General features: G+C 34.5%; 1 protein-coding gene and 1 long non-coding RNA gene across 3 annotated transcripts in view; one reads left to right on the top strand and one right to left on the bottom strand.

The window, feature by feature from the left end:
• The window catches only part of LOC136035412 (uncharacterized), a 45,856-nt gene extending 40,864 nt beyond the window's left edge, over positions 1-4,992 (bottom strand). The window contains exon 1 of the long non-coding RNA XR_010619415.1: positions 4,773-4,992. This is a non-coding gene — a long non-coding RNA (uncharacterized LOC136035412). The remainder of the gene's footprint in view (positions 1-4,772) is intronic.
• LOC136035407 (uncharacterized) lies at positions 945-11,706 on the top strand. 2 transcript variants are annotated; one of them, XM_065717196.1, is made up of 2 exons: positions 945-2,459; positions 11,595-11,706. In XM_065717196.1, the coding sequence occupies exon 1, from the start codon at positions 1,109-1,111 to the stop codon at positions 2,180-2,182; it is 1,074 nt and encodes a 357-aa protein (XP_065573268.1). In that variant the 5' UTR covers positions 945-1,108; the 3' UTR covers positions 2,183-2,459; positions 11,595-11,706. The 2 variants fall into 2 exon arrangements, 1 of the variants encoding a protein (XP_065573268.1); XR_010619414.1 differs by lacking the exon at positions 945-2,459 and adding an exon at positions 6,849-6,917 and having other exon boundaries at positions 11,595-11,702.
• The last annotated feature ends 15,670 nt before the right edge of the window (positions 11,707-27,376 follow it).

The raw sequence follows: 27,376 nt of genomic DNA, 5'->3' as shown, positions 1-27,376 counted from the left end.
ATTCGAAAACCTTAAAACAGATACCCAAATTTTTAGGTTTATTATAAAGTGTTGAGCTTTAGCATGCTTGGCACGTAAAGATTTTTCCAAGTGTCAATGTTAGAATGAACATTGACAAATTGAAAAACATTGAAAAAGATAGAATGTTACCAAAAATCAAAACCAGGCATGCTGTTCAAAGAGAAAGGGCCAGATTAGGAAGGTGCAAATTACGTCAACGAATGCGTGTCAAGGAACTACCAGAGCAACGCGAAACCAGACTTGCAGTTGACAGAGAAAGTAAAAAAAGAAGGTGCGTCGAGGAATCACCAGAGCAACGCGTAACCAGACTATTTGTGTTTGTTTGTCATATGACGCATATTACGTCCTAAAAATAAAGAAGAAAAAGAAAACTAAAAAAAAAGAAAAAAAGGTAAAAAACTAAAAAAAAACTAAAAAGAAAAAAAACTAAAAAAACTAAAAAAAAGGAAAAAAAGCTACAAAATTAAAAAACATAAAGAACAAAAAATAAAAAAAATTAAAGCGTGTTTGTTTTTTTGTATGTTTTAGGGTTTGCATATGACGTCTTAAAAAAAGAAAAATCTAAAAAGAAAAAAACTAAAAAAACTAAAAAAAAAATAAGAAAGGTAACAAATGACAACTGGCACACCGGGGCAGATGGAATATAAATGACGACCGGGACACTCAAAGAGAAATTACAGACTGGGATACCGGGACACAAATGAAGACCGGGACACAGGGACACAACTACAATGGCGCGTAACGACTTACGTCAAGTATTAGCAAGCTAGTATATATATATATATATATATATATATATATATATATATATATATATATATATATATATATATATAATACGTTCTGAGACCATACTGGCTATGCATGACATATGAGAACAAAGAAAGGGAACAAAAAATGAAAAGAGAAAAAGCTTGTTGAGAAGCTGAAAAATCATAGTATAACAGAAAAAACTATCTTATCTAGTTTTGATGCAATTTCCATATACACTTCATGCGATGTCCATAAATGTGAACAGGCCTTACAAAGAAAATTAGAGGAAAATTCTACTTGGGCAGATTACAAAACCTTGGAAATTGACACAATAATGACGCTTGTACGTCTTTGCAACAAGTTCTCTTTATATTTTAGGTTTCGAGAAAAATTTTTCCTTCAGGTCAAGGGCCTGCCCATGGGCACTGTTTTGTCTCCTTTTTTGGCAAATTTTTACATGGATTTCATAGAACAGTCTGCTTTGCATAGTTTCCCCTTAAAACACTCTCTCTGGTTTCGTTTCGTTGATGATATTCTTGCTGTTTGGGAACATGGTCAGAACTCTCTAAAAGTTTTTTTGGCACATTTGAATTCTTTTGATTCGAATCTTCAATTCACAATAGAACTGGAAGATTCAGGAAAGCTCCCTTTCTTGGATGTTTTAATTATAAAAAATATTCCCAGCCTGGATTTTTCTATATATAGAAAGCCAACCCATAATGATCGGTATCTACATTTCTCGTCAAATCACCCTCCTTGTGTAAAAAGAGGGGTAGTAATTTCTTTAGTCGACAGGTTTCTAAAAATATGTTCACGTAATCATGTAAAATCCGAGTTAGACTATGTTAAGGACATTCTATTCTGCAATGGCTACCCAATCAACCTCATTGAAAATATAATAGATAGACGATTAAAAAAGATTAAACAGGAAAACAGGAAGCCCGTCCCCCTTGATTCAGGTACACTGGCAATTGAGAAAAAAACTTTCACTACATTACCATACGTATCAAAACTCAGCGACAAACTTGGAAAAATTTTAAAAAGACATAATCTCTCTGTTTCTTTTAAAACTGAACAAAAAGTTGAACATTTTTTCAACTCGGGAAAGGATAAAACGGACCCTATACTAGGTAGTGGTGTCTACAGAGTCCCTTGTTCATGTGGAAGATTTTACATTGGAAGGACCAATCAACAACTAGGGGAACGATTGCAAGAACACAAAATTTCAATAGACAAGTCCCTGAGATTGGAAAATAAAAATGACAACTTTGATTCAGCTCTGGCCCAGCATATATACGAAAATCCTGCCCATTTAGTTCTTTTTGAAGAGGCAACTTTAATATCTACTGTAAATGGTCTACCGCAATCTTTTAAAGAGGCTATTGAGATAAAAAAAACATATAAATAGAAATTTGGCTATAAATAGAGACACGGGAGATATTTCCTTAAGCCCAATTTATAATAATTTAATATTAAAAGAATCTATGAATATTTCCGCTCAATCTAATTTAAGACAACATGTCCGCATATCTAATGAAAACCGAAATTGTAGACAGGCGAAATCTGTTGCAAGGCAAAGGATACTTATTCAATCTAATTGGTAACTTCTCTTTCATTGATTTAAACTTGGTTTTTTGTTGGTTGAGTCAGTATCTGTCTTCCTCTCGTGCAGGTCACTTATAAAGGTTAGATTTTGCTGTTTTTTTTTTTTTTTTTTTTTTTTTTTTTTTTTTTTTTTTTTTTCTTTTTTTTCTTTGAGCACTGAGGACGACTTGGCGGAGGTCCTTGTCGAAATATTTGCTTGTTTTTCAATATTTAGCTACTGGCTGATAAAATCCTCGTTTTTTCACCTATTTGTTTTTTCATTTTTTGTTCCCTTTCTTTGTTCTCATATATATATATATATATATATATATATATATATATATATATATATATATATATATATATATATATATATATATATATATATATATATTATATATATTTATATATATTTTTTATGCTGCTACTACAAATAATAGTAGTACTACTACCGCTCCTAGTACTAATATTACTAAAGCTAATCATATTTATGTGGAACTTTCAGGGACTATGGAGTGGAATGTTGGGTTAAACAAAATATATTATATACTTGCAGGTTATCAACAGAGCGTATCAGTAATATCTCAGAAACGGCTTAAAGTATAAAGGTAAAACTGTCAGGGCACGAGGAGGTGTCGTTTAGCTAGAAATAAAAGGTATAACATGAATAATAATACTGCTTATGACAAATACAGCTACCACTAATACTACTGCAATCACTCCTACTACTATTACTAATAAGGGAATTAGTTAAACTATCAAAAAGCTTTGTGAGGGCGGTGTTGAACTGAAATCAAAATATGTACGCATGGGTTATGAAGGGGTGCATTAACAATATCCTAGCAACGGCTTGGGGCATTCTGATGGAAATCTCAGAGCTACCAATATTACTAATACTTTTGCAGCTACTTCTACTAATGCTTCTTTAGAGTTAATCACAATTACTTGGGTGTATCCAATTTGTTAAGCTGTTCAAGACGGAATAAGATAATAAAATGGAAGCTTTCAGAGAAAGATGATGTTGTTTTGAAACTAAATAAAAAGACCCTATATTTAAGCTTGTTGTGAATAAGGTGTCTCAGCAATATCCCAAGAACAACTGAGGGAATTAAGTTGAAACTTTTTGGGCTACTACTCAAGTTCATTTATTTATTAATCGCACATACATGTATATATAAATGACATAGGCCCATGGGGAGACAAGCTCGAAAAACTAGGCCTAGACAAAGATAAAATAATAACACACTACAATACAAAGATAAACATGACGGCAAAGATACAATAACACAACAATAATATGAAAGTAGCAGCTAGCCCAGGATCATTCAATACTATTGAAGAAATTAAAAATGTCCTTATTATTAAATATAAATCAATACTGGAAGATAGCTGAGAGGCCCATAATCGCCCAGAGCAACGAACCATACAAAAACTTTGCCTTACTAAAAAGATACTTAATTAAAAATAATCCTAAACTAAATGAAATTTAAGTTTCCTTTTTATTAAATGGATAGAGGAAAAATTATGCTCTTACAAATTCAATTGCTCTTACAATTGAACTAAATAAAAAAGTATAAGCGCATTCACGTTGTTAAAACAGCACAGAAATTTGATATTTTTCGGAAAAAATTCAGAAACATTAAACATAGACCAAGAGATACTATGTGTGTCAAGATTTTCCAATCGAAATCTATTATTGAAAATTGTTTTCCAGAAACTTAATGGTAAGCCATATTATTGATTCTTATTAGAAAAACGAAAACATTTAAAATATTAGTTTCTTTATCAATGAAAGCCTAAGTCAATGAATAACGTAGAGAAATTGTTGTTTTTTCCCCCAAAAATTCCAAAACAGATATTTTTATGAGAAGTGTAAATAGCCTCATTAGATATAAAACAAGTAGAAATAAAGTAACACAAATTTTCCAGGCGTAAAACTACCACAAATTACCATCAATAAACATATGAAACCCAAAACTGACAGAAATTACAAAAAACAGCCAAGTCAAACTCAAAATAAGCAGAAACTAAGATAGGTAGGACTGACATCCCCCGTGCCTTCACAAGACCAGCACGTAACTTGCACTTTACTGAAAACAAAATAATTTCAAATGTTCTATCTGTTTTTATTTTGACAAATCAGAACTTATTGAGACTTTCGGCATATATGTTTAACTGTCAATCCTCATTCATTTGTTTGTTTTGTTAATTTCTTTCTCATTAATGTTTAATTGCCTGCATTAAATACTCGGATGATACAACGAGAGAGATTGGGGCCTCAGTTTTACAACTTATAGCTTTTTCAGTACGAGTCAAGTTGATTTAACCAATTTATTCGCTTCAAAATTACTTAACTACAGTATACCCAGGTTAAATACTCAAACAGGAGAAAGAAAAATATTATGGTAACTTACTCAGGCCAAGAGTTTGGAGTCAATCTGATTATGAAGCCATTACAAGGTCCTATTACCATTTCATACATAATCACTCCGAGACTCCATAAGTCCACTTTTGCATCATATGGACCACACGCTATTTCTGGAGCCTAGAAGTTGAGAAGAAACAATGAAAGTAATTTTTTATTATAATAAAATCTAAAAAAAAAAAAAAAAATATTTATACAAGATGACATGTCTAAACCTTATAATCTTTATTAGGCAAGCCATAAGGCAAAACTGATTAAAAAGCTAACATATATAACCTCTTGAACGAAGATTATGAAGGTTTAGCTCAAGGCAAATGCAAAGATTTTTGTTCGATGGGGTTTTTACAATAACGAAAAAAACGCATTAAATACTTGATTTTTGCTATTCAATACCAAACTGAGTTTATTAAGATTTGGGAAACCCTATTTTTGTACTTTACCTACTGAAACTGATCTTCTTTCATTGATTTTATGTCAAATATTTTCATCAAATTTGCCAAAATAAAAAAATATAAGCCATTTGAACAGTTGCGCTTCATACCACAATTATTCGAAACCAAATTTTATCGGACTGGCTGACAGCATTTGGGGGAGGTGCCCCCCTCCCCATGATGGCTGTCAAAAAGGGCAGTTAGCAATATTTTAGGAATATGTTAGGGTTAAGTTAGAACTGAAAATATTGTGGGGGTGTTGAATTAACAAAATACATAATGTCTATACCACAACTACTAGTATAACTATTGCTGCTACTACTATTACAAAAGCTAAGGTTTTAAGAGGAAAATTACATTTAATATCGAGGGAACATTGAAATAAATCAAAAGACAACGGGCTTGGAGGTTGTCAAAACAACATATCAGCTATGTTCTAGCTCACTAATTTATTTTGAAAATGTTCATTTGTAGAATAAGTTTTTTTTTATGTATTATTAAAATTACAAAATAACATTGAATCTTAAACAAGCTATATAACTATTAGCAACAGTCAAAGTATTGTTAATGCCAGCACTTCACTGAAACCAGCATGTCTTCGGCCACTTTAATTGATAACATAAAAGTAGTTCCTTTGTTTTAAAGAATGAGTAGAAACAGAGTAAAAAAAAATCTTCTACCACAAATCACTATCGATAAATAAATGAAACTTAAACGGAACAGAATTTACAATATATGGCCAGGTCAAATTCAAAACAAGCAAAAATTAACATATATAGGGCCGACAACCCCCATGCCTTCTCAAGACCAAAACACAATTTGCACTTTACTGGGAAAAAAATGACCGTGTATTGTTAGTTTAATTGACAAATATTGATATTCATTCCTTAAAGTTTTGATAATTTTTATTTATGAAAATAAAAAAAGAGTAAACATTTAAAACGCATTTTGTTTTCTTTAAAGCGCAAATTATGGTGTATGCTCTTTGACAACCTGGATACATTGACACTATTTTTATTTATTTAATTTATAAGAGCAGAAGTAGTTATAGTAGTAGTCCCAAAAGTTTCAACTTAATACCCCCAGTCTTCTCATTAAATTGCTGAGGTGTCTTATTGGTAACAAAAAAAAACTATACCTCTTGATTTAGTTTAAAGCAACATTTATTTTTAAATCTTCGACATAAGGACAATATTATGGCTTGTGATGTGGCTTGTGAGATGTTTCAAACAGGCCAAATTGGCTATTTAGGTCTACTTCTGTATTGCTAGCATTGTTTCTAATAAGTATTCTTCTTAATTTAAATTCTCTAAGGTGTGGCTTGTTAGATGATTCAAACAGGCCGAATTGGCTATTTAGGTTTACTTATTTATTACTAGCATTGTTTCTTATAAGTATTCTTCTTCGTTTAAATTCTCTAAGGTATTTTCTATAAGATGTGGCTTGTGAGACGTTTCAAACAGGCCAAATTGGCTATTTAGGTCTACTTCTGTATTACTAGCATTGTTTAAGTATTCTTCTTAATTTAAATTCTCTAAGGTGTTTTTTTTATAAGGTGTGGCTTGTGAGGTGTGGTTTTTTTTATAAGGTGTGGCTTGTGAGGTGTTTCAATCAGGCCAAATTGGATCTTTATTAGTTATAATGCTAGGTTTTGGTAGAGGACAATAGAGCTTTTTTGTGTTTTCTTTTTTCTTTACTTTAAGGTATAAATTAAAAGGAAAGTTGCAATTTATTATAACTATTAATTTGTTACATTAGTTAGTTAATGATTAGTTTGCATGCTAGGTTTTGGCAGAGGACAACAAAGCTTGTATGTGTTATCTTTATCCTTTACTTTATAGTCAAAATTAAAAGTAAAGTTACAATTTACTGCAAGTATTGATTATTTGCTTTAGTTAGTTAATTGTTAGATAATCATGCTAGGCTTTGGTAGAGGACACCATATAGGGGAATACCCTACAGATACGTAGAGTACCTCCATAGGAGGCACAGACCAAGAGGAACCTTGTCCCTGGGGCTCCATAATAGAAACTGGGGCACCCTCTCCAGGGGTCATAAATACAGGTGGAAGAGGAAGAAAGCCCCTCAAATGTACACTCAACAGGGCCCACTGGCGTGTCCACACGTCCCATGAGTTACAAACCTTCTCCCGGTAATGTGTTTAACTGCATGGTGACGCAGAACACCGTGGGAGGATCCTCTATAGGAGGACAACTACGGCAGGGTGTAAGACCCAGATCTATGGACAACGGCCTCTGTAAAGGGCCACCTCGACCTTTTCGGGGTACCTGTAAGACTGGGAAACTTGCGGTCAACTTTTCCCACTTGAGGAGTGGCGCCCCTTGAGGAAATTATAGCCTAGTAATTAACACAGCACTCGCACGGGATTCTGATTATTGGACATTTTTCTGGGCTCGGTTTGTTTTGATGGGCGTTTTCGGACTGAAAAACCTTTTCCTAGCTAATTTATCTACGATGCGTTGCCTCCCCGTAGAAGCATAATATTTGTAGGCATAAATATATAATGAGTCGGAGGTAATATGCTTTGGACTGTCTGTGCAGGATTTCGACTCTTGTTGATAGAAAAGCATCGCCAAGTACTGAAAACCATGTTGTGACCAAGATGGGCCCAGTATTGCACAAAGCCTCCAACTTACCGGAGGTCCCAGGGACTTCTTACTGTCTGGTTCTAAGCCGGCTTTTAAGCGCTTCTTTAAGATTCAAAGAACATGAAAATTGGAACTTGAAATGTTACGACGTTAAAAAATGACTATCGCATCGAAATTTTGACTGACGAATTCAGACGGTTTGAACTGGATTTATTAGGAGTTTCATAGTTAGTTATCACCTAGTTATGGTGATATAGGAGTTTCACCTAGTTTATAACCAATACGGTGTTTGGTCACAAAATGGCCAATAAGTTGACATGGTATTCACGTGATGGTAAGACAGCAAACCTTATTGATTATGTTATTGTAAACCGAAGACTAACAGGATCAATACAAGATACTAGGGTGTATAGGAGTGCTGTTATTGATGTTAAAAGTAAAGATCACTATCTAGTAGTGTCTAAGGTTAATTTAAAGCGGGAATTTCGGAAGGGTAACTATCTCCCGGAAAGTTATGATGTTGGTAGACTCCAGGATGAAAATTTGAGAAAAACCTTCCAGGAACAGTTGAATACTAAAATTAGAGTTTAAAATTTGACAATGTGGAAGATGGATGGAATAATTTGAGAAAAATAATTTGTGAAGTTGCTGATGGTGTCTTAGGCAAGAGTGCTAAGACTGCAACGAGGAATATTAGTGAAAAAGCTTTAGGTTTAATAGAGAGGAGAAAGCTTTTTTTTTACAAGAATTATCTGAGTGATAGTCGTATGAAAACAAAAGGAGTGTAAAGAAAGTGAAGAAAGCCTTAAAATATGAACTAAGGAAATGTGAAGTGGAGGCCATGGGTAAAATTGCTGAGGATCTGGAAGATGCAGCTAGACGGCATAATAGTAAAATATTATACTGGCATGTTAATAAATTGAATGGGAGTAGCCAATCCGAACTAGTCCCAGTTAAAGATAGAAATGGGGCCACAGTTAGTGACAAGGAAAAGTTAAAAAAAACATGGGTGGAACATTTTGAGAATGTGCTAACCGAAATACAGTTGCAGGAAAAGATAGGGATGAAAATGAAAAAGTTTGTGACACCTTGGATGTGAAGAAAGATTTGTTTAGTGAGGAAGAACTAGTGACAGCACTAAAAGGATTTAAAAATAATAAGGCTACAGGTGCTGATAGTGTGATAAATACGTTTCTTAAATATGGTGGCTCTGAGGATAGGAATAAGCTAAAGAAGATAATGAATATGGTTTTTTAAAAAGGGGAAGTACCTAATGATTTTAGGAAAACCTTAATTAAACCACTGTATAAGGAGGGTGACAAGAGTGAGTGTCGTAATTATCGAGGCATTAGTCTGGTCTCTGTAGGTAGCAAATTACTTAGTAATATGATACTTTCGAAACTGAGAGATGCTGTAGACAAAGTTTTAAGGGGAGAACAGTGCGGTTTTAGAAAAGGTAGAGGATGTGTCAACCAAGTTTTCACTCTTAGGTTAATAATTGAGAAGTTCCTTCGTTGTCAAACACCTTTGGTCCTCCGTTTTATAGATTATGAGCCAGCTTCCGATTCTGTTGATAGAAGAGCGTTAGCAAAGGTCTTATCCTTGTATGGTAAACTAGAAGAATATATTAAAGTGATTTGTGCTATGTACGAGAATAATACTGCTGACGTTAAGGTAGGAAATGAGGTTAGCAACTGGTTTTGTATTAAATCAGGAGTTAGGCAGGGTTGTGTTCTATCCCCCGTTATATGGATCATTTTGATGGACTTTGTCTTAAGGAGCACAGGAAAGGCCATTGGAGACCACAGAATTAAATGGGGAGGAAAGACGCTCCTGCACTTAGATTATGCTGATGATTTAAGCATATTAGATGAAAGTGTGAGCAAAATGAATGAATTTTTAGAGGCTTTCCGAGTTTAGGGTTCTAAAATAAGCTTGAAAATTAATGTGAAGAAGACTAAGTCACTAAGGCTAGGAATAAGTAAAGATGAAAAGGGGGCGTTGGGTAGCGAAAAGATTGATCAGGTTGGCTGCTTCACTTACCTTGGTAGTATTATTAGCAAAGACGGTGGGAGCAGTGAAGATGTTAAAAGTAGAATAGCTAAGGATCAGTTAAAATACATTTTTTCACAGTTAATAAAAAAAGTTTGGAAGAACAGAAAGATAAGTCTGCAAACGAAGATTAGAATATTGGAAGCTACAATGATGACAGTGGTCAAATATGGCTGTGAAGCATGGGTGCTCCGAAAAGCAGGTGAAAATTTACTAGATGTTTTCCAGAGAAATTGCCTACGGATTGTTCTGGGTACCCGGCTGACTGACCGTATTTCAAACAGTAGGTTGTACAAAATATGTGGTTCAATTCCGCTTTCTAGGGCTATAATGAAAGAAAGGTTGAGAGGACTAGGCCACGTTGTGCGGATGAAGGATGACAGATTGCCGAAGATTATCCTTTTAGGCCAGTCGTCTGGGGCTACACGGAAAGCAGGTCGTCCTTGTCTGGGTTGGGAGGATGTCATAAATAAAGATTTAAAGGAAATGGGTACTTCTTGGGAGAGTGTAAAGAAGGAGGCCTTGAATATATTAGGTTGGAGGAGGAGCGTGCATTGCTGTGTTGGCCTAAGGCGGCTTGGTGCTACAGTGAGGTATAATGAGTAGTAGTAGTACTTTTAAACATTATCTAACATTTGTAATTATCAATTTGTGAATTGCTATATTCAAGCAGATAATCATAAAAGCGCCACCAACATTTCAAAAGTTAAAGGACAGCAGCACTTTCCAGCATAGAGTAATTACTGCCTGGGTCAAGTTTTAACGTCATTCTTTCATTTTAAATCTTAGGATTATCAATTGGAAGTATCAGAAACCACTCAGAAACGGTTTAAAGTTATTAAGTTGAAACTATCAGGGCATAAGGAGGGGATGCTGCACTAGACTAAGAAATTACAATGAGAATAGAATACCAGCTTACGACTTGTACTAAAACTGCTAACACGAATAGTACTCCGTTGCTCCTACTATTTCTTCTGCTGAAGTATAGGGTATAAAGGGCACCCTGTACCCTCGAATAGGCTACCAAGTAGAAAATTTAACAAAAAGCTTATATTACTCTAAAACTAAATTAGAAGGCACTATGTGTATGCTGGTTTCCAATAAGAAGTCTCAGCAATATTTCAAAAACGACTTAGGGTTTTTAGCTGAAATTTTCAGGCTACTATAAGCACTTATTTTATTTTACAATTAAACCAAATCAAAAAAGATCACGTGCATTCGAGCTGTCAAAATAGAATAGGTGCAATGTTTTTCGAATGGTATCAAGTTATATTTTTCAGGAAAACTAATATTTTCCTTAGGAAAATAATAGGTGTAAAACAAAATTAAACACTGCTCTCTGTTTCCATATTTCTAATAGATGTACTTTTAAAGATTGTCGATTGTTTTTTCAACATATAAATAGGGAGCCATACAATGGGTTTTTATGAAAAAAAAAGGCGAAAAGATTAAAAAAATTCTTTTATTTTCCAATAGAAAAGACCATGTCAGTAAAAACCGAACGTAAATTACTTTAAAAGGAGTCGGGGTCGTTTTGAGTTTGACTCAGTTATTTATAGCGATTTCTGTTCGTTTTGGGTTTGGTTTATTTATTGATGATGATTCCTGGTAGTTTTACGCTTCGAAAATCACTTGACTTTATTTCAGGTCATTTTGATAGGAGGCAGTTCTCCTTTGCATCCACAAACCATTCCTATTTACCTTACCTTCTCTTTCTAGGTACCTCTTTAGATCTGTGTCAACTTTGACTGACCTCCTAACGTGAAACTACTAACCCATGTCCAAAATTGAAAAATCAGTGGCCAGTCCTGAGCAACATACATCTGTAAGTTCAGCTTGCAAACCACTTAGCTAGGACAGCAAATGATCAATACTTGGCTTATTAAAGCATTTTCATGGTACAAAATTTCTTTAAAAAAATATATGGTGTTGCATATCCCACGAAATACTATATTTCGTTTCAACTTTTGAAAATGAAATGGATTCTAGACCACCATTGAAATCTCCATTACAAAAAACCATTAACCAGATATGTGCATTCCCCCTATTAATCTGATTAAGAGCTCAAATAAAAGCTAATACTAAGATACATTTTTTTTATAGATGTATTTCTTATCAAAATTCTTTTTTTTTTTTTACGGTTCCAGTTACTTTTTGTGGCGAGTTGCATTTTATTTCAAGAACGTTAAAAATACAACAGTTCGTAGTAACGAGATTTCAGTAGGAGCAACCAAAGATACTTTAAAACCGAAAGAACTGGCTTTTTATACGTTTTACCAACACATTCATTAATATTTTCACGATTACATTCACTAATATAATTCATTAATATTTCCGGCCAAAATCTAAGAGCCAGAGCAAATCTTTCTAGTTTTCCAAAAAAGGGGAAAACACACTAAAAACATCACGGAATCTTTTTGAAAATTACATTATCAGGCTCAGAGAATCCTATCGTACAGGTTTCAAGCTTTCGTCGGCCAAAATGTAAAAATTAATGTTTTGTTACCAGAAAAAGGATCACGGATGAGTGTTAATTAAATTAACCTTGTTTTACCAGGGGTGTTTCTATCAAGCCAAGCGCACTAGAAAATAGGAATAAGGTTCATTCACAAGGAAATTGAACGTTCTAGTATCCTTTTCAAGGGACCAAAACGATTGAGGAAAAATAGAACTCCTCCCATCCTACCCTTTTTTTTCCCCAGTCATCCGATCAAAACTTTGAGACAGCAATTTTACTCAGAATGGTTGAAAGTTAAATAAATATACAGTTCTATCTATACAGCTACCGCGATTAAACTGACATTATTGATATTTTTCAAAACATTACTCATATTTCTTGGATAGAAAAAAATTTACTTTTTGGCGAAGGCAATAGTGAAAGAGAGAGAGTAGAGATAAAAGAGATAAATAGTGAAGAGAGAGAAATTGAGAAAAACTGAGAGCAGAGAGAAGAGTTAAAGAAAGAAATAGGTTTTGAGAAATTGGCAGTAAGAGATGCAGCCAATACCGTAATAGCCTAGTAACATTAATAGTCACCTAAATACGATATAAGTATTTAAATAAAAATGACATAAATAATAATTATAATATTAAAAAAAATACCATGCAGCCAGGAGTTCCAACACGGGATGTATCCAGGTATCCACTGGTCAGAAATCGCGACTCACCAAAGTCGGCTGAAAGAGTGAAAATAGGTAGAGTTAACGAGAACAGAAAACACTATGAATGAATTAATGATATCTAAATAAGTGATTGACTCAATCCGCGTGTGTTCCCAAGGGAGTCCGCTCTCCAACAGATTGACCCCCAGCGTGAATTAGCATGAGAGGTTGACTCTAGTTCAGCATTGTGGAGTGACATGCATGAGAGGAAAATTTTCAAGTTGTCAACCCGTAGTCAACCCGCGTGTGTTCCCCAAGGAGAACCTCCAACAGGTTGACTCTAGTTCGGCATTGTGGAGTGACATGCATGCACGGAGAAGTATAGCATAAATGGGAGACAGTAACAACGGCAATCAAAGGGGTAAAATTAACCTTGACTGGGTTGCCCACTTAATTGGACAATCTGTCTTGGCTTTTTTCTACAATTGGCCATGACTTTGACTTTTCCCACAACTATTCCCTTTTTCTTTAAATTCAAAAATCAACGGATCTCGGTCAAGGCCTCCGGCCTCGACTAATTACTTATTTTGTGAAGAAGAATTAAAAATAACCACAAGAATTAAAGATAATAAGGACCCAAGGTGCTGACAGTCTGATAAAGCATATTTTTGTTTTGTTTTTTAATATGGAGGTTGTAAGGCTAAAGACAAGTTACTGAATATTAAAATAATTATTTTTGAAAAAAAATGAAGTGCCTGGGGTTTTTTAGGAAAACTAGTCAACTCCCTCCATAAGACTATTAAGCTTTATAGTTTATAAGACTCGACAAGACTGAATGTGTCATTTATAGAGGAATAAGCCTAGTTTTTGTTGGAAGACAATTACTTAGTATGATCATATTTTTAGATTTAGAGAGCATGTAGATAAATCTTTAAAAGAAGAACAGTGGTGTCTTGGGAAGGATAGACGATGCGTCGACAAACTTTTCAATCTTAAATTGCATGAATCATCATTATCAATTAAATTGCATGAAAGTGCATGAATCATCAAACACCTTTAGTCCTCAATTTTATAGATTATGAGTAAGCGTTTTATTCCATTATACAAAATAAACATTAAACAAACCATTTAGCATGTTACTTAACTTTATGGCATAGCTTAGCAACTATGATAGTAATGAAGAGTAGGAAATGAGGAAAAGATATTAACTTGTATATTCGTAAAATAGATATAAAACATTAAATACTAGTTCTTTTAGCGATGTAACAAGAAAAATAGAACGAAGAGAAAGAAATGCACAGGAGAAATTTAAAACGAGGGTTTGAAGCATAGGCAATAAAGCATTAACTAATCACTGTTTCTTTTTGAAAATAGTGTTTTAATAGACAGTGTCAACTTTGGCGAAATCTCAAAATTTTACTAATCAAAATTTTACATTTCATAAGAACGTAGCATATTTTTCCAGTTTTTAAAGTTCTACATATTTTGCTTAATTTACAGAATTCACAATTTTATTAAAAAAAAAAAAAAAAAAAAAAAAAAAAAAAAAAAAAAAAAAAAAAAAAAAAAAAAAAAAAAATCTATTTCTGCGTTTCCACGACCGCCATATCTATTTATTGCACGGTCGATATCAACCTCAATATTTTGGTGAATGTTTATAATGGCTATTCCTGTCAGTTTAGAGCTCTTCGTTAGTATTTCTTCTTCTATTCATCCTAAAACCTGAAAGTTTCATTTTCCTAACCTAAACCCTTTCTGAGATAGCAAGAAGTCAATTAACTAGAATTTTACCCTTCATTTTCTCAGTGCCATCTTTCCCATCAAAACAATAATACTACATTTTCTCAGTGCTAAAATTATTTATAACAAGGTTAGTTTAGGTTAGGCTAAAGTGCTTACATCTGAATTTCTGGTGGAAGCAATTTATATTCATAAAGAGCATAAAAAAAGGCATTGGGTGGTATATTCACTATACAAAAGCCAGTTATACTGTTTGCTATAAATTTACCCTTCATTCAAGAAGAAGATCTATTTTACAAGGTTTCACTTTATAACACACATATTTTTAAAGGTCATCAAACGTCAGGACCCTCTAGAGGGAGAAGGAGTGGAGGTAGATACTTCAAAATACCTTCCCAGGATATACTTTAGACCCATTCCTGAAAGTTTTAATTCCCTATCCTAACCGATGTCCAAGATAGACTAAAGTCAATAAACTAGAATTTTACCTTCATTTCAAGCATGAGAACTAAGTTTTAATATCAATTTCTAAAGAGCAGTTGGCTATACTGATATCACTGTTATCTATTTGAACCAATCAAATTAGCCACCTAATGATTTTCCTTTGTCAGCCGGTTTAATTTCAGTATGATTTTCCCTTTTCATTGTCTGAGAAGACAATGAATTTTTCATCTCAGCCAAGCTCTGGACCTAATTTATTATTAAAATGAACCTAAGCTCATCTTTCTATTGCAAGAAATACTAGACTCTAAAATACTTTAATTTTTCACGTGGTTCTTAATCATACTTTACTTAGACTTAGGTCCTCCCACGCCTGAGGGCGCATAAGGCAGCAACAGTGGTTCACCACGACGACCTGTCCTGAGCCTTCGACCAAAGTTCCTCCATCGAAGACCTCGCCAGCTTCGCCTCCTTCTCTAACATCCTGCCAACGGTCATTTTGGGTCTCCCTGACTTGCGGAGGCCAGGGGTTATCCAACACCATATGTCATGAGGTAGCCTTCCATCACCCATTCGCACCATGTGCTCCCAATACATCCATCGTCGCTTTCTAATGGCATCAAGGATGGGGGTATGATTTGTCATGGTATAAATCTCATCATTTCTTATTTTCTCAGTCCAATGTATATTCAAAATATATCTTAGGCAGTTATTATCTAGTGCCCATAGTCGTTTTCCTAGTTGTGCAGTGATACTCCAAGTTTCACAACCATATGTAAGGACGGAGAGGACATTGCTATTATAAATTCTGAGTTTTAGCTTCTGGGAATATTTGCTATTTTTCCAAACATTTCTGAGACAATTGAAGGCAGAGCCAGCCAATGCTATTCGGCATAAAATTTCTCTTTCAGGATTGGCATCTTGCGTAAGAATGCTGCCTAGATATTTGAACTCTCTCACTACTTCAATTTCCTCATTGTTGACCAAAAGTCCCTCAACTAAGTCAGGAATGACTGCATTAGACATTGATTTAGTCTTGTTAGCGTTTATGGAGAGTCCAACAGAATTTGCCACACGCTCAGGTTCATTTATATTATGTTGAATATCTTCTGATTCGTGAGCGAAGAGTGCAATATCGTCCGCAAAAACACCATCATGAAGAGTTCTTAGTGGGTTTAATTGTAGACCCCCACTGAAGCTACATCCACGAAGCACAAAATCTATGACTATGGCAAATAACAGTGGCGATAGAATGCAGCCCTGCCTAACACCCGACTGAACGGTAAACCAGTCCGTTAGGCCACCCTCGGTTTGTACTGCACACATAATATCGAGGTATAGCGCTTTAGTTATATTTACAATTTTAATCGGGATCCCGTAATGTATTAAAATTTTCCACATGGTCTCGCGGTGTATCGAGTCGAAGGCCTTGAGAAAGTCAGTAAATACTGTGAGTAGTTGAACCTGCCATTTGTTAGATTATTCGAGCAGGATTCTTAGGCTAAATATTAGGTCACAACACGATCTGTTTTGGCGGAATCCATGTTGTTCATCTCTCAGAACTTTCTCCACTTTACTTTGAATTCTATTGAGAATAATTTGGCACAAAACCTTGCTGCCAACTGATTGTAAGGCGATGCCTTTCCAATTATCACATTTAGTCTTTTGTCCTTTTTTGAAGAGTTTTACAATTACTGCCTTTGGCCATTCACTCGGGACTTTTTCATCATCCCAAACACGTGATAAAAGTTCAAACATGGGCACTGCTAGGGCGCTTCTACCATATTTCAACAGCTCTGGGGGTATGCCATCGTTACCGGCTGCCTTTCCGTTTTTCAAAGTCATTAGAGCATCTTTTACTTCACTCAGCAAGAGAGGACTGGAATACATTTCAAAATCAAACAGTGCTTCTTCAGGGATATTTAAAGAAGTCGTGGGAGACACCTGATTTAATAACTCGGTGAAATGTTCCATCCAACGTTGGTTTATGTCATCCGTCTGGGTTAATAAGATGCCTTCTTTGTTTTCAACTTGGGTTGAAGAAGCCTTCGAAATACCCGCAAGCTCCTTCGTTATAGCGTACACAGTATGACTATATCCTCGCCTGGTGGCTACTTCAGCCCGATCAGCCATACTTTCGAGGAACACACTCTTATCATTCCTTGTCCGTGTTTTGACTTGTTTATTGAGACGCTTATACTGCGCTTTTAAATCATCAAGATATTCTCTAGTGCATGTCCTGTTATGCTCATGTCTATCTACGAGAATTTTGGCTTCTGCCCTTTGATCAATGATATCCCAGGTACTTTCAGATATCCACTGCTCTTTCTTCTTCCTGTTATATCCAACAACTTCTTGTACCACTTCTTTCAGGGACTCGACGATCTTTTCCCATTGATTATCAATTGACAACTCGTCCCTTAGCATGGAAAACTTATTTGACAAAGTAGATTTATACTTTTGTAATACATACGGGTCCTGCAGCTTTCTTACATTAAGCCTTTTTACTAACCGCTGGTGCTTTATGACAGTTTTTAGTTTCAGCTTAAACTTAGCAACAACAAGTTGATGGTCGGAATAGCAGTCGGCACCTCGAAAGGTCCTAAAATCCTCTAAACAACGTCGTCTGTGGTTGGCAATTAAAATATGGTCTATTTCATTTCTTGTTACACCATCAGGCAAGTTCCAAGTATATTTGTGTATATGTTTATAAGGGAACCATGATGTGCCGACGATAAGTTCATGAGTCGCACAAAAGTCAATTAAACGTACGCCATTATCATTGATTTCCCCCAGTCCATGCTTACCAAGGATAGCTGGGGCATAGGAGGCATCACTTCCAACTTTAGCGTTAAAGTCCCCACACAAAGTCACAATATCGTGCCGATGCGCTTTAGCAACAACATTTGACAACACGCGATAAAAATCATCCTTGGTCTGATCAACGGTATCATTGATGGGGCATACACAACAATAACTGTTAATTTGGCCTGAGAAGTGGCAAAGCGAGCACAAAGGATTCGCTCATTAATAGGTTCCCAGTACACTAGGCATTTTTTGGCCCGACTACTTAATGCCATTCCAACACCTGCCTCTTTTCTAGTTTCAATCCAGAATACAAAATATGGTATGTTTCACTATTCAAAGTACCAAAACCGGTAAGTCTGGTCTCAGAGAGTCCAGCAATGTCAATACGGAACTTATCAAGGGTCCTCATAACACTGTTGAGTTTTCCTGGCTGTGTTTCTTGATTAACTGTTCTAACATTCCAGTATCCAATACGAAAACACTCGGTCGATTTCAAGAATCCTGTCCGGGGGGTGTGCGTTAGTTGTCATCAAAGAAGAAGTCAATCAGAGGCTATCTATTTCTATTTCTTGAGTAATCAGTTTTATGGTGGCGGGTTACTAGCCCTCCGGCCAACCCTCCTCCTTCTTCCAGGCTTGGGACTGGCTGTATAACAGGCGGAGTTGACAAAAAGCACACGCTGAATTCTGTCAAAGAGTTGGCAAATATTTGAAATGGGGGAATTTTAAGAATTTAAAAATCATACGGAAAACATGAGGTATTTTGAGCAAGGGTTGCCTATTCCCTGGTGTCTGGGATTTACCTCCCCTCTGGAAAATACCCCCAATTAAAATATATTAAAGTAAAATAATACCTCCCCTCAGAAAATACACCCCCCCCCCATGGAAAACAGTTTTCCAAATTTGAGAATTTTATTTCATTTTAGTTTTTATTTTCCTTAGGAGGAAAAGATTTCGGTATTTGTGTATTATACGTCACTCAATCAAGTTTGCACTTCGTAAAACTCGAGAACAAACCGGTTTCTTCATTAGATTCTTTCAGCTTAGCGTATGACAAGACAAAGACAAGTGACAGAAATAATGAAAAATAGATAATTGAGGTTATATAACTTTAAACATTTTTTTATTAAATAAAATGATAAATTATAATAATTAAATTACGAATGCATAATTTTATATTTGCAAATAAGGGACAGCGAGGAAGATATAGCCCCCCCCCCCCATCTCCAAAAAATGTATAGTTAAGGTTTTTTTTTAAAGTAACGAAGAAATCAATTTGTTGTCGAGTTTTACACAGTTTTAAACTTGAGTGAATGGCGTATAATTAACAAGTACAGAAATTTTTCTTGGAAAGAGAGCCGGATTTCCTAGTACTGATTTAGAACGATCAGAAATTAGCTTAAAACATTTTTTTTAACTGAAAATAACAGCATCAAAACTTAAAACAAAAATGAACATGAGTAGGACTGACACCCCTCACTTCTTATCAAGACCAGAACATAATTGGCCCTTTACTGAAAACAAAATACATTTTAAACCTTTTCACCTTAATGAATAAAAAAGCCTGAAGTCTATAAGGAATAATTATTAGAATTCGAAAATTAAATGACAATAAACGGTTCTTTGTTTTATTTTTAGTAAAGCGCAAATTATGTTCTAATTTTTTTCATTAGGTGCGACCCTTAAATTAGACATCCATTGCCACACAGTTGAGAAATCAAAAACATCACAGATAACATACACTACCATTCCATTGCGGCATGACCTCCATTGCCCTACTGCCATTCAGAACTTGAGAAAGGTGTGATGCCTGAATCACTTTTGTGGCCCTTGCATATCGTCAAAAATCTAGTTTTGGAGGGGGAAGAGGTTTGAATATTTAAGGCATGATATTGGGGCAGTAGAAGGAGGGGGTAATAATTGGTGGAACTAGTCAAGACGTAATTTGAGTTGCAAAAGTAATAAAAAACGTAAATAAAAAATAAAACAATAATAAATAAAAAGGGCAAAGAAGATTTATTACTAACTTGAATTATTGAACTAAGCATATACCTAATTAAACATTCCTCAGAAAAGTTGTCTTGGGTTCTAATTATTAGATTAAGTATAGGATTGATAGGCTTGATTAAGTATAGCTTAACATATACAAGAAATTCTTTTAAAAAAACATGATTTATCAATATTTCGAGAAAGGAAAATTAAAAGTAAATTTATTGTTAAATCTTAAGTGTAATTCCATTTTCTAGATATTTTCATGACTGTTCAACATCAAAGATGGCGTTTCCCTCGGCACATCCCAGTAACAGTTTCAGACCTCATAATCTGGGGGAGGTAGTTACACCCGTAAAAATATAAAATCAATAGAATTTAATGTCAGAAAAACTGTATGGGGGAGGGAAGCTTCCGTCTCTAGCCCAGGCTAAGACCACCACTGGCTCTCCCCTAAATATTGTTTCTGGAGTGGTTTTTCCTTGAGGTTTTGACTCACTCATTCAGCTACTACTTGTTATTTCATTTGTGACTCATTACTTAAACTGTTTGGGCCATTAATACAAATTTTGGGGAATAATTATAGAAGCATGGACAGTCTTGGAGAATCCGTAGCAAGTGTTCTTCTTCTGAGGAACTAAACTAAGCGAAAGGCCAACCAGCTACTTTCGGACTTCCAATGAAAAAAGCTTGAGACGGGCACACCAGTCTTAGAAAAAACAACGCAAAATTTCTTAGCATGCAAGTCAGAGCTTCGCTTTGTTTGGAGCATATCCCATTGACTGTTTTAGTTGTACTGTCCTTGGATAGAAAACTTACCTGCTGGAGTGCTATATTGAAGGTGTAAGCTTGTAAGTAGAATAAGTACCTATAGAGAAATATTTAATCCTTTTGTTATCTAATAGTCAGCCCCAGGATTTAGATTCCGGGTTTCTACCACAGAAGTGAACCCATAGTCTCCAAACATGCTTCTCCGCTCAGTTGTCAACCACACTACCCAAGGGGGTATAAGACGGCCTAAGATAATCAGTGTTTCGCAGTTCAGTGATAACAATAATTGACAGAGATCGATATTAGACAATTCAAACATTATACAATTAGCTTGTATAAAGCTTTAGTCACCTTTTCAAACTAAAAAATAAAAAAGCTAGGTTCATAAGGCCAGATTTTCGACAATTAAATTTTGTTTCCATAAACTTTCTCAGATTTTTCAAATTTTTCTACTGATATCAACAAGTGTGGAAGGTACTGGAAAAAAAATCTTGGGAATTTGGCACTTTGACAACCTAAAAAGAAATAATTTTTTTTAGCTCTGCTTTTTTCTGTTTGAAGCGTCCCGTAAATAAAAAATTTTTCTAAGATGGTAAAATGAAGTCTAAAATAATATTAGTAGCAAGTTGTATATTAATCTTAGGCTTGCCAGTTACACCTGTGTTGTTTTGCGTTTAGAGTTAAAAAAAACTAAATTTTTTGTTTTATTTTCTTTAATCTTGGTACAAGAGGATTTTATCTGTACATAGGGGAGATGACGGGAGGGGGGTTAAATATAAATCCGAACTACCCTAGGAAATCATGGAAAAAAATACATGGGAAAAAACTACGATGTAGGTACATTTTTTGAGAAAACCTGGTTTCACAGCCACAAAGACAAAACTGAGTTTAGTTTGCTAAGCATAGTGATAGTGTCTGATTATGGATTTTCAAATGAACATTAGGGATTTGCCAAAGACTGAAAAAGAGACAATTATATTTTTCCAGGATAAGGGGTTGTTGCCCACAACCCAACAGTGCGTCAATGGACAAAACATGACTTCATACTCTCACGAGAAGGAAATCATCATGATAGAAGATACCTAACCTAACTTTACTTATTGGGTGTGTTCTGAATAATAGACAAATACCTAATATAGCAACAACTATTACATCTCGAACTCCATCAACTTTCCGTAAGTGCTTCAGGTGCCTCCACCTTCTCTATTGTTTATAACAATTCAAAATCCTTATTTTTTTATGAGATAGGGTAGATCCTAGGGTGGTTTTAGGAGAGGTAAATACCCTTACTGGAAGTTCAAAAGTTGCCATAATTTCTGAAATGAAGGGGCAAGACACCATTACGCCTATTAGAACCAAAGTTTCATTGGTGCCCCAAAATATTAATTGTTAATGTGTTAATGACTGATGTATAAGGCTGAGAAGAGGAAAATAAATTTCACCACATTTTTTGACTTTCCACTCTATGTACAGTTATATATATATATATATATATATATATATATATATATATATATATATATATATATATATATATATATATATATATATATATATATATATATATATATATATATATATATATAAAATTATATATATATTCTTAATTCTATGTTAAATCAACTTTATACCCCTGGACTTTCTCCAAATCTAAGAAAACTCTCACTCTTTCAAATTAATCAAGAGAGCTTTTCTTCTCAAGAAGATAAGCAGATACAAACTTCTCTTTTGTTTCTGAATTGACATCAATGGAAGTGCAAACCTTATGACTCTGAATCAAACAGTTCATGGTAACGAACTGTAGTAAAGGGCGATCCGGCTCAGTAGTAACTGAAACTCTAAAAAACGGAATTTTGATACCAACAGTTACATCAAAAGAATCGTATTTTAATGCTGGTTTTAAATATATAAGTTTCGTCTTACCCATCATAATTTGCGATCCTAAGAAATTTTGTCTTATTTTAAAAAATGGGGAGAAATACCCCTTAAATGTCATATAATCATAACAAAAATCACACCATCAGATTCAGCGTATCAGAGAACCCAGCAGAAGTTTCAAGCTCAAGAGGGGTTGAAAGATACAAATTTTGACCAGTGTTTAAACATATTAATGATAATTGGGAATTGCAGACACTTTCAGGGGAATTTTTTTTTGGCTGAGGGGAGGGGGTTATGCGTGGGAGAACTTTCTATGGAGGAAGAGAATTTAAATGAAGGGGGCGCAGAATTTTTTAGCATTTTTTTCAGAGCAATGAAAAAATAAATATGAAAGTTTCCTTAACTGAAAGTAAGGAGCAAACAAATACAACGTAGAGACTATAGGGAAAATTTCAAGACAGTGGAAAATATTTCTGTAGATATTTCGGCCCTATGTCCAAGGGCCGAAACCACTGTCTTGAAATTTTCCCTATTGTCCCTACGTTGTATTTGTTTGTTATGGAAAGGCAGTGTGGTCTTCGTCGCTATTTTCGAAAGTAAGGAGCAGCGTTAAAACTTAAAACGAACAGAAACTATTGGGGTAGACATGAGGGGGACTATATGGGGAAACATGAGGGGTAGTTCACCTCCTCCTAATACCACTCTCTTTACGCTAAAGTAATTTTATTAATTTCAACTATTTATTCTACAGCCTTTGTGATTCATGGGGAATTTTTAAGGAATTGGGAAATAATTTAAGCTTTAGTGTAAAGAGCGAAGTATTGAAAAGGGGGCGAACCCCCTCATATACGTTATAAAAACATACGAATTTAGTAGTTCGTTACGTCAGTTATGTATATTTTTACTAATAAAAACGTTCGTCAAGTTACAAGTTCTAGTTGCCTTTTTCAGTAACCAAAAACATTGGAGGATAACTATGCCTACTCCTCCCGCTCCTTTTTTTCTCAAAATCGTCCTATCAAAACTCTGAGAAGGCCATTTAGCAGAAAAATCAATTTGCAAATTTTGTTTTAATTATTCATGTGCAGTGAGCAAAAATCAAAACTTTCTGAAATTAAATAAAAAAATACAAGTTTGTTTTTAACTGCAAGTAAGGAGCGACATTAAAACTTAAAACGAACAGAAATTATTCTGTATATGAAAGGGGCTTTCCCCTCCTCAACACCTCGCTCTTTATATAACAAGTATATTTCGCTCAAAATATACAAGGTGCGTCAAAATGGGATTTCTACCAATAGGTAAGGAAGAGATTAGGACACAAAACAAAACCTTTAAAAATTTAGTTTCAAAGCTTCAAGGGAAACTCTGAATCTTTTAAAAGTTTAAACTTTTAGGGAAAATTAAAGGGGATCGTTTAAGTAATTCAAAAGATAATCTTTGCAACCGTGTTGTCAAAAGGGCAGAAACTCGATTCTAAAACTTATGCATGAAAAAGAAATAGCACAATTTTAGCCCAACTAATACCTTTTTGTTGTAGAATTCCCATTATTTTAAGATAAACCTTGAAGTGCAACACTACTCTTCAGTAATAATGGTTAGCATCTGTCAGCTATTTTAAAAGTATTTTTTATAGATGTCGCTAAAAGACCAATCTTAAACGAAATATTTCAATGTATTGTACAATACAATAGATTTTTCTTTCAAAACTAAAGCCATCAACAAAGCTATCAGATAGATTTGAAACTTTAGAAATTTCTTACTCGAGTAAGTTGGTGATATAAGACAATGACAGAAAATCAAGAAAACATCAGAAAATCAAAGTTTTCAGCAACAAATTATAGACATCAATAAAGAAGACCTTATATCCTATACTAGTCATGTTGCTATTAAGTTTATCTTGTTACAATGCAACTCCTCATCGTAAGTAACGTATCTTTGGTTTGTAATGCAATGTTTTGCTTGTACTGAATATTGTGTAATGATCTGTTACTCTTCCCTTCATTCATATTAATTCGATTACATATAAATGTCACATTTGGATTAACATACGGATTTGAGTCGTTAGAGTCATTTCTCTAAAACTAAAATATTTACCAGACATATCACAGAATTACTTTCTAGTCCAAATTTTCAACTTCTAATATTTGTCATTGCTGGCTGATTGCTTCCAGCCAATTTGCCTCATATTCCCATAAATGATATTTAAAGATTGCTATTAAAACACGCCCGATTTTCTAGATTTTAAGTCTTCCCTGTTGGATAAATCTACTTCTCTACGTTGTTAAGCTTAACTTGAAAGTAACGCTTTACAACTTGGCTCTTTCATAATTAAATAAAAAAAACTAATTTTTTTAGCTGAAAGTAAGGAGCGACATTAAAACTTAAAACGAACAGAAATTACTCCGTATATGAAATGGGTTGTCCCCTCCGCATAGCCTCGCTCTTTACGCTAAAGCTTTTAATTTTTTTTAAAAAGTATAATTGTGGCAAAGAGTCAAACTTTAGCGTAAAGAGCGAGGGATTCCGGAGGGGACAACCCATTTCATATACGGAGTGATTTCTGTTAGTTTTAAGTTTTAATGTTGCTCCTTACTTTCAGCTAAAAAAAATTGTTTTTTTTATTTAATTTCTGAACGTTTTTGAATTAATGCATGTTTGGTTTTGGCTCTCCGCATATAAATTATTAAAATGAAATTTGTATATTAATTCTTTTTTTGGCTAAATGGCTTTCTCTTAGTTTTGATCAGACGATTTTGAGAAATAAAGGGTGGAGAAGGAGGCCTAGTTGCCCTCCAATTTTTCGGTTACTTAAAAAGGCAACTAGAACTTTTAATTTTTAACGAACGTTTTTATTAGTAAAAAATATACGTAACTTAAGAATTAACTTACGTAACAAACTTTCATAACCTTATGTTTTTATTATGTATACGAGGGAGTTTGTACCCTCGTTAATACCTCGCTCTTTACACTAAATCGTAAGTTTTGTCCCAATTCTTTAAGAATGACCCCTGAATCAGAAAGGCCGTAGAATAAATAGTTGAAATTACTAAAAATACTTTTGCATAAAGAGCAAGGTATTTATCTCCTCCTAAATACCTCAGTCTTTATGCTAAAGTATTTTTAGAACCCCTCATATGCGTAATAATCTCTGTTCGTTTTAAGTTTCAATGCTACTTCTTCCTTTCATTTGAAAAAACGTTTTCATGTTTATTTTTCATTGTTTTCTTATAGTAATGCTAGGAAATCCTGCGCCCTTTTCATTGAATTTTTCTTCCCCCATGACAGATTCCTCCAAGGGAAGATCCTCCAACATAGCCCCCTCTCCTCAGCCCCACCCCCAAACAAAATAAAATCCCCCTGAAAACGTCTTTACACTTCCCAATAACCATTATTATATGTAAACACTGGTCAAAGTTTGTAGCTTGCAGCCCCTCCCCCAGGGATTGTGGGGGAGTAAGTCATTCCCAAAGACATAGTTATTATGGTTTTTGACTATGCTGAACAAAATGGCTATCTCAGAATTTTGATCCGTTGACTTTCGGAAAAAAATGAGCGTGGGAGGGGGCCTAGATGCCCTCGAATTTTTTTGGTCACTTAAAAAGGGCACTAGAACTTTTCATTTTCGTTAGAATGAGCCCTCTTGCGACATTCTAGGACCACTTGGTCGATAAGATGACCCCTGGAAAAAAAAAAACAAAAAAAAAACAAACAAATAAACACGCATCCGTAATTGTCTTCTGGCAAAAAATACAAAATTCCACATACGCTGAATCTGATAGTGTCATTTTCGTTAAGATCCTACAACTTTTAGGGGGTGTTTCCCCCTATTTTCCGAAATAAGGTAAATTTTCTCAGGCTCGTAACTTTTGATGGGTAAGACTAAACTTGATGAAACTTATATATTTAAAATCAGCATTAAAATGCGATTCTTTTGATGTAGCTATCGATATCAAAATTCCATTTTTTAGAGTTTTGGTTACTATTGAGCCGGGTCGCTCCTTACTACAGTTCGTTACCACGAACTGTTTGATTATTTTTGAAGTATTGGTCAATTCTATTTATTTTACAAATTTTGTTCGATTAATTTAGCAGTAAAAACTTACTAAAACTTTTTATCAGGGCTGCTTAAAAATGTCCTGACTCTAGGAACAACAAGTAGAAACAACACAATAAGCGGTAAGAACACGAAATAATGAAGTTTTAATTAAACCAGCTTTCAGTTTTTATTAAAATTATGAAAAAAATTATTCTGTCCTTTCTTGTATGTTTGTTTCTTTACGCAGGAAGCGGTTCCTTGGCTTAGGAGGTGGTACAAGGAGCTTGAATGAGCAGTAAATTTGTTTAACGAGGGGTGAGCAAAAAGTATTATAGATTTGAAAATGTTAAGGGTTCCATTTCTTCTAAAATATGAGAAGAGGAAACAAAAAAGAATAAATAAAAGTTTGACTGAAAATTAACTTTAGTTAAGGTTGAGAACCCTTGGTTTTTATTTAAACTTAATAATTATAAGGGGCCACTTCTGCTGCAACGCCTTTTTCTGTGAAAATAAAAGCTATCACACAAAAAGACGGCAACAGTATACAGACCTCACAGATTTAGTTTCGAAATTTACTGCTCAGCTCTCAATTTTCAACCTAGAAAAGAAAAACGTTAATCGATTAGAGATAAAAGATAAAATGGAGATAAAATCAGCTTTTTAAACCAAAATGTATTTGGAAAACTACCCTGAAAATGAGGATAAAAGCAAAATAAATGAAATAATATTTTCTGGTAT

The sequence above is a fragment of the Artemia franciscana genome, chromosome 14, assembly GCF_032884065.1.
Source record: "Artemia franciscana chromosome 14, ASM3288406v1, whole genome shotgun sequence".
Taxonomy (NCBI): domain Eukaryota; kingdom Metazoa; phylum Arthropoda; class Branchiopoda; order Anostraca; family Artemiidae; genus Artemia; species Artemia franciscana.
The sequence above is the reverse complement of the archived record's forward strand: the minus strand, read 5'-3'. Positions and strand labels throughout refer to the sequence as shown.

Excerpts from the sequence above, each read along its gene's own strand:
- LOC136035407 (XM_065717196.1), top strand. The coding sequence starts at position 1,109 with ATGACGCTTGTACGTCTTTGCAACAAGTTCTCTTTATATTTTAGGTTT.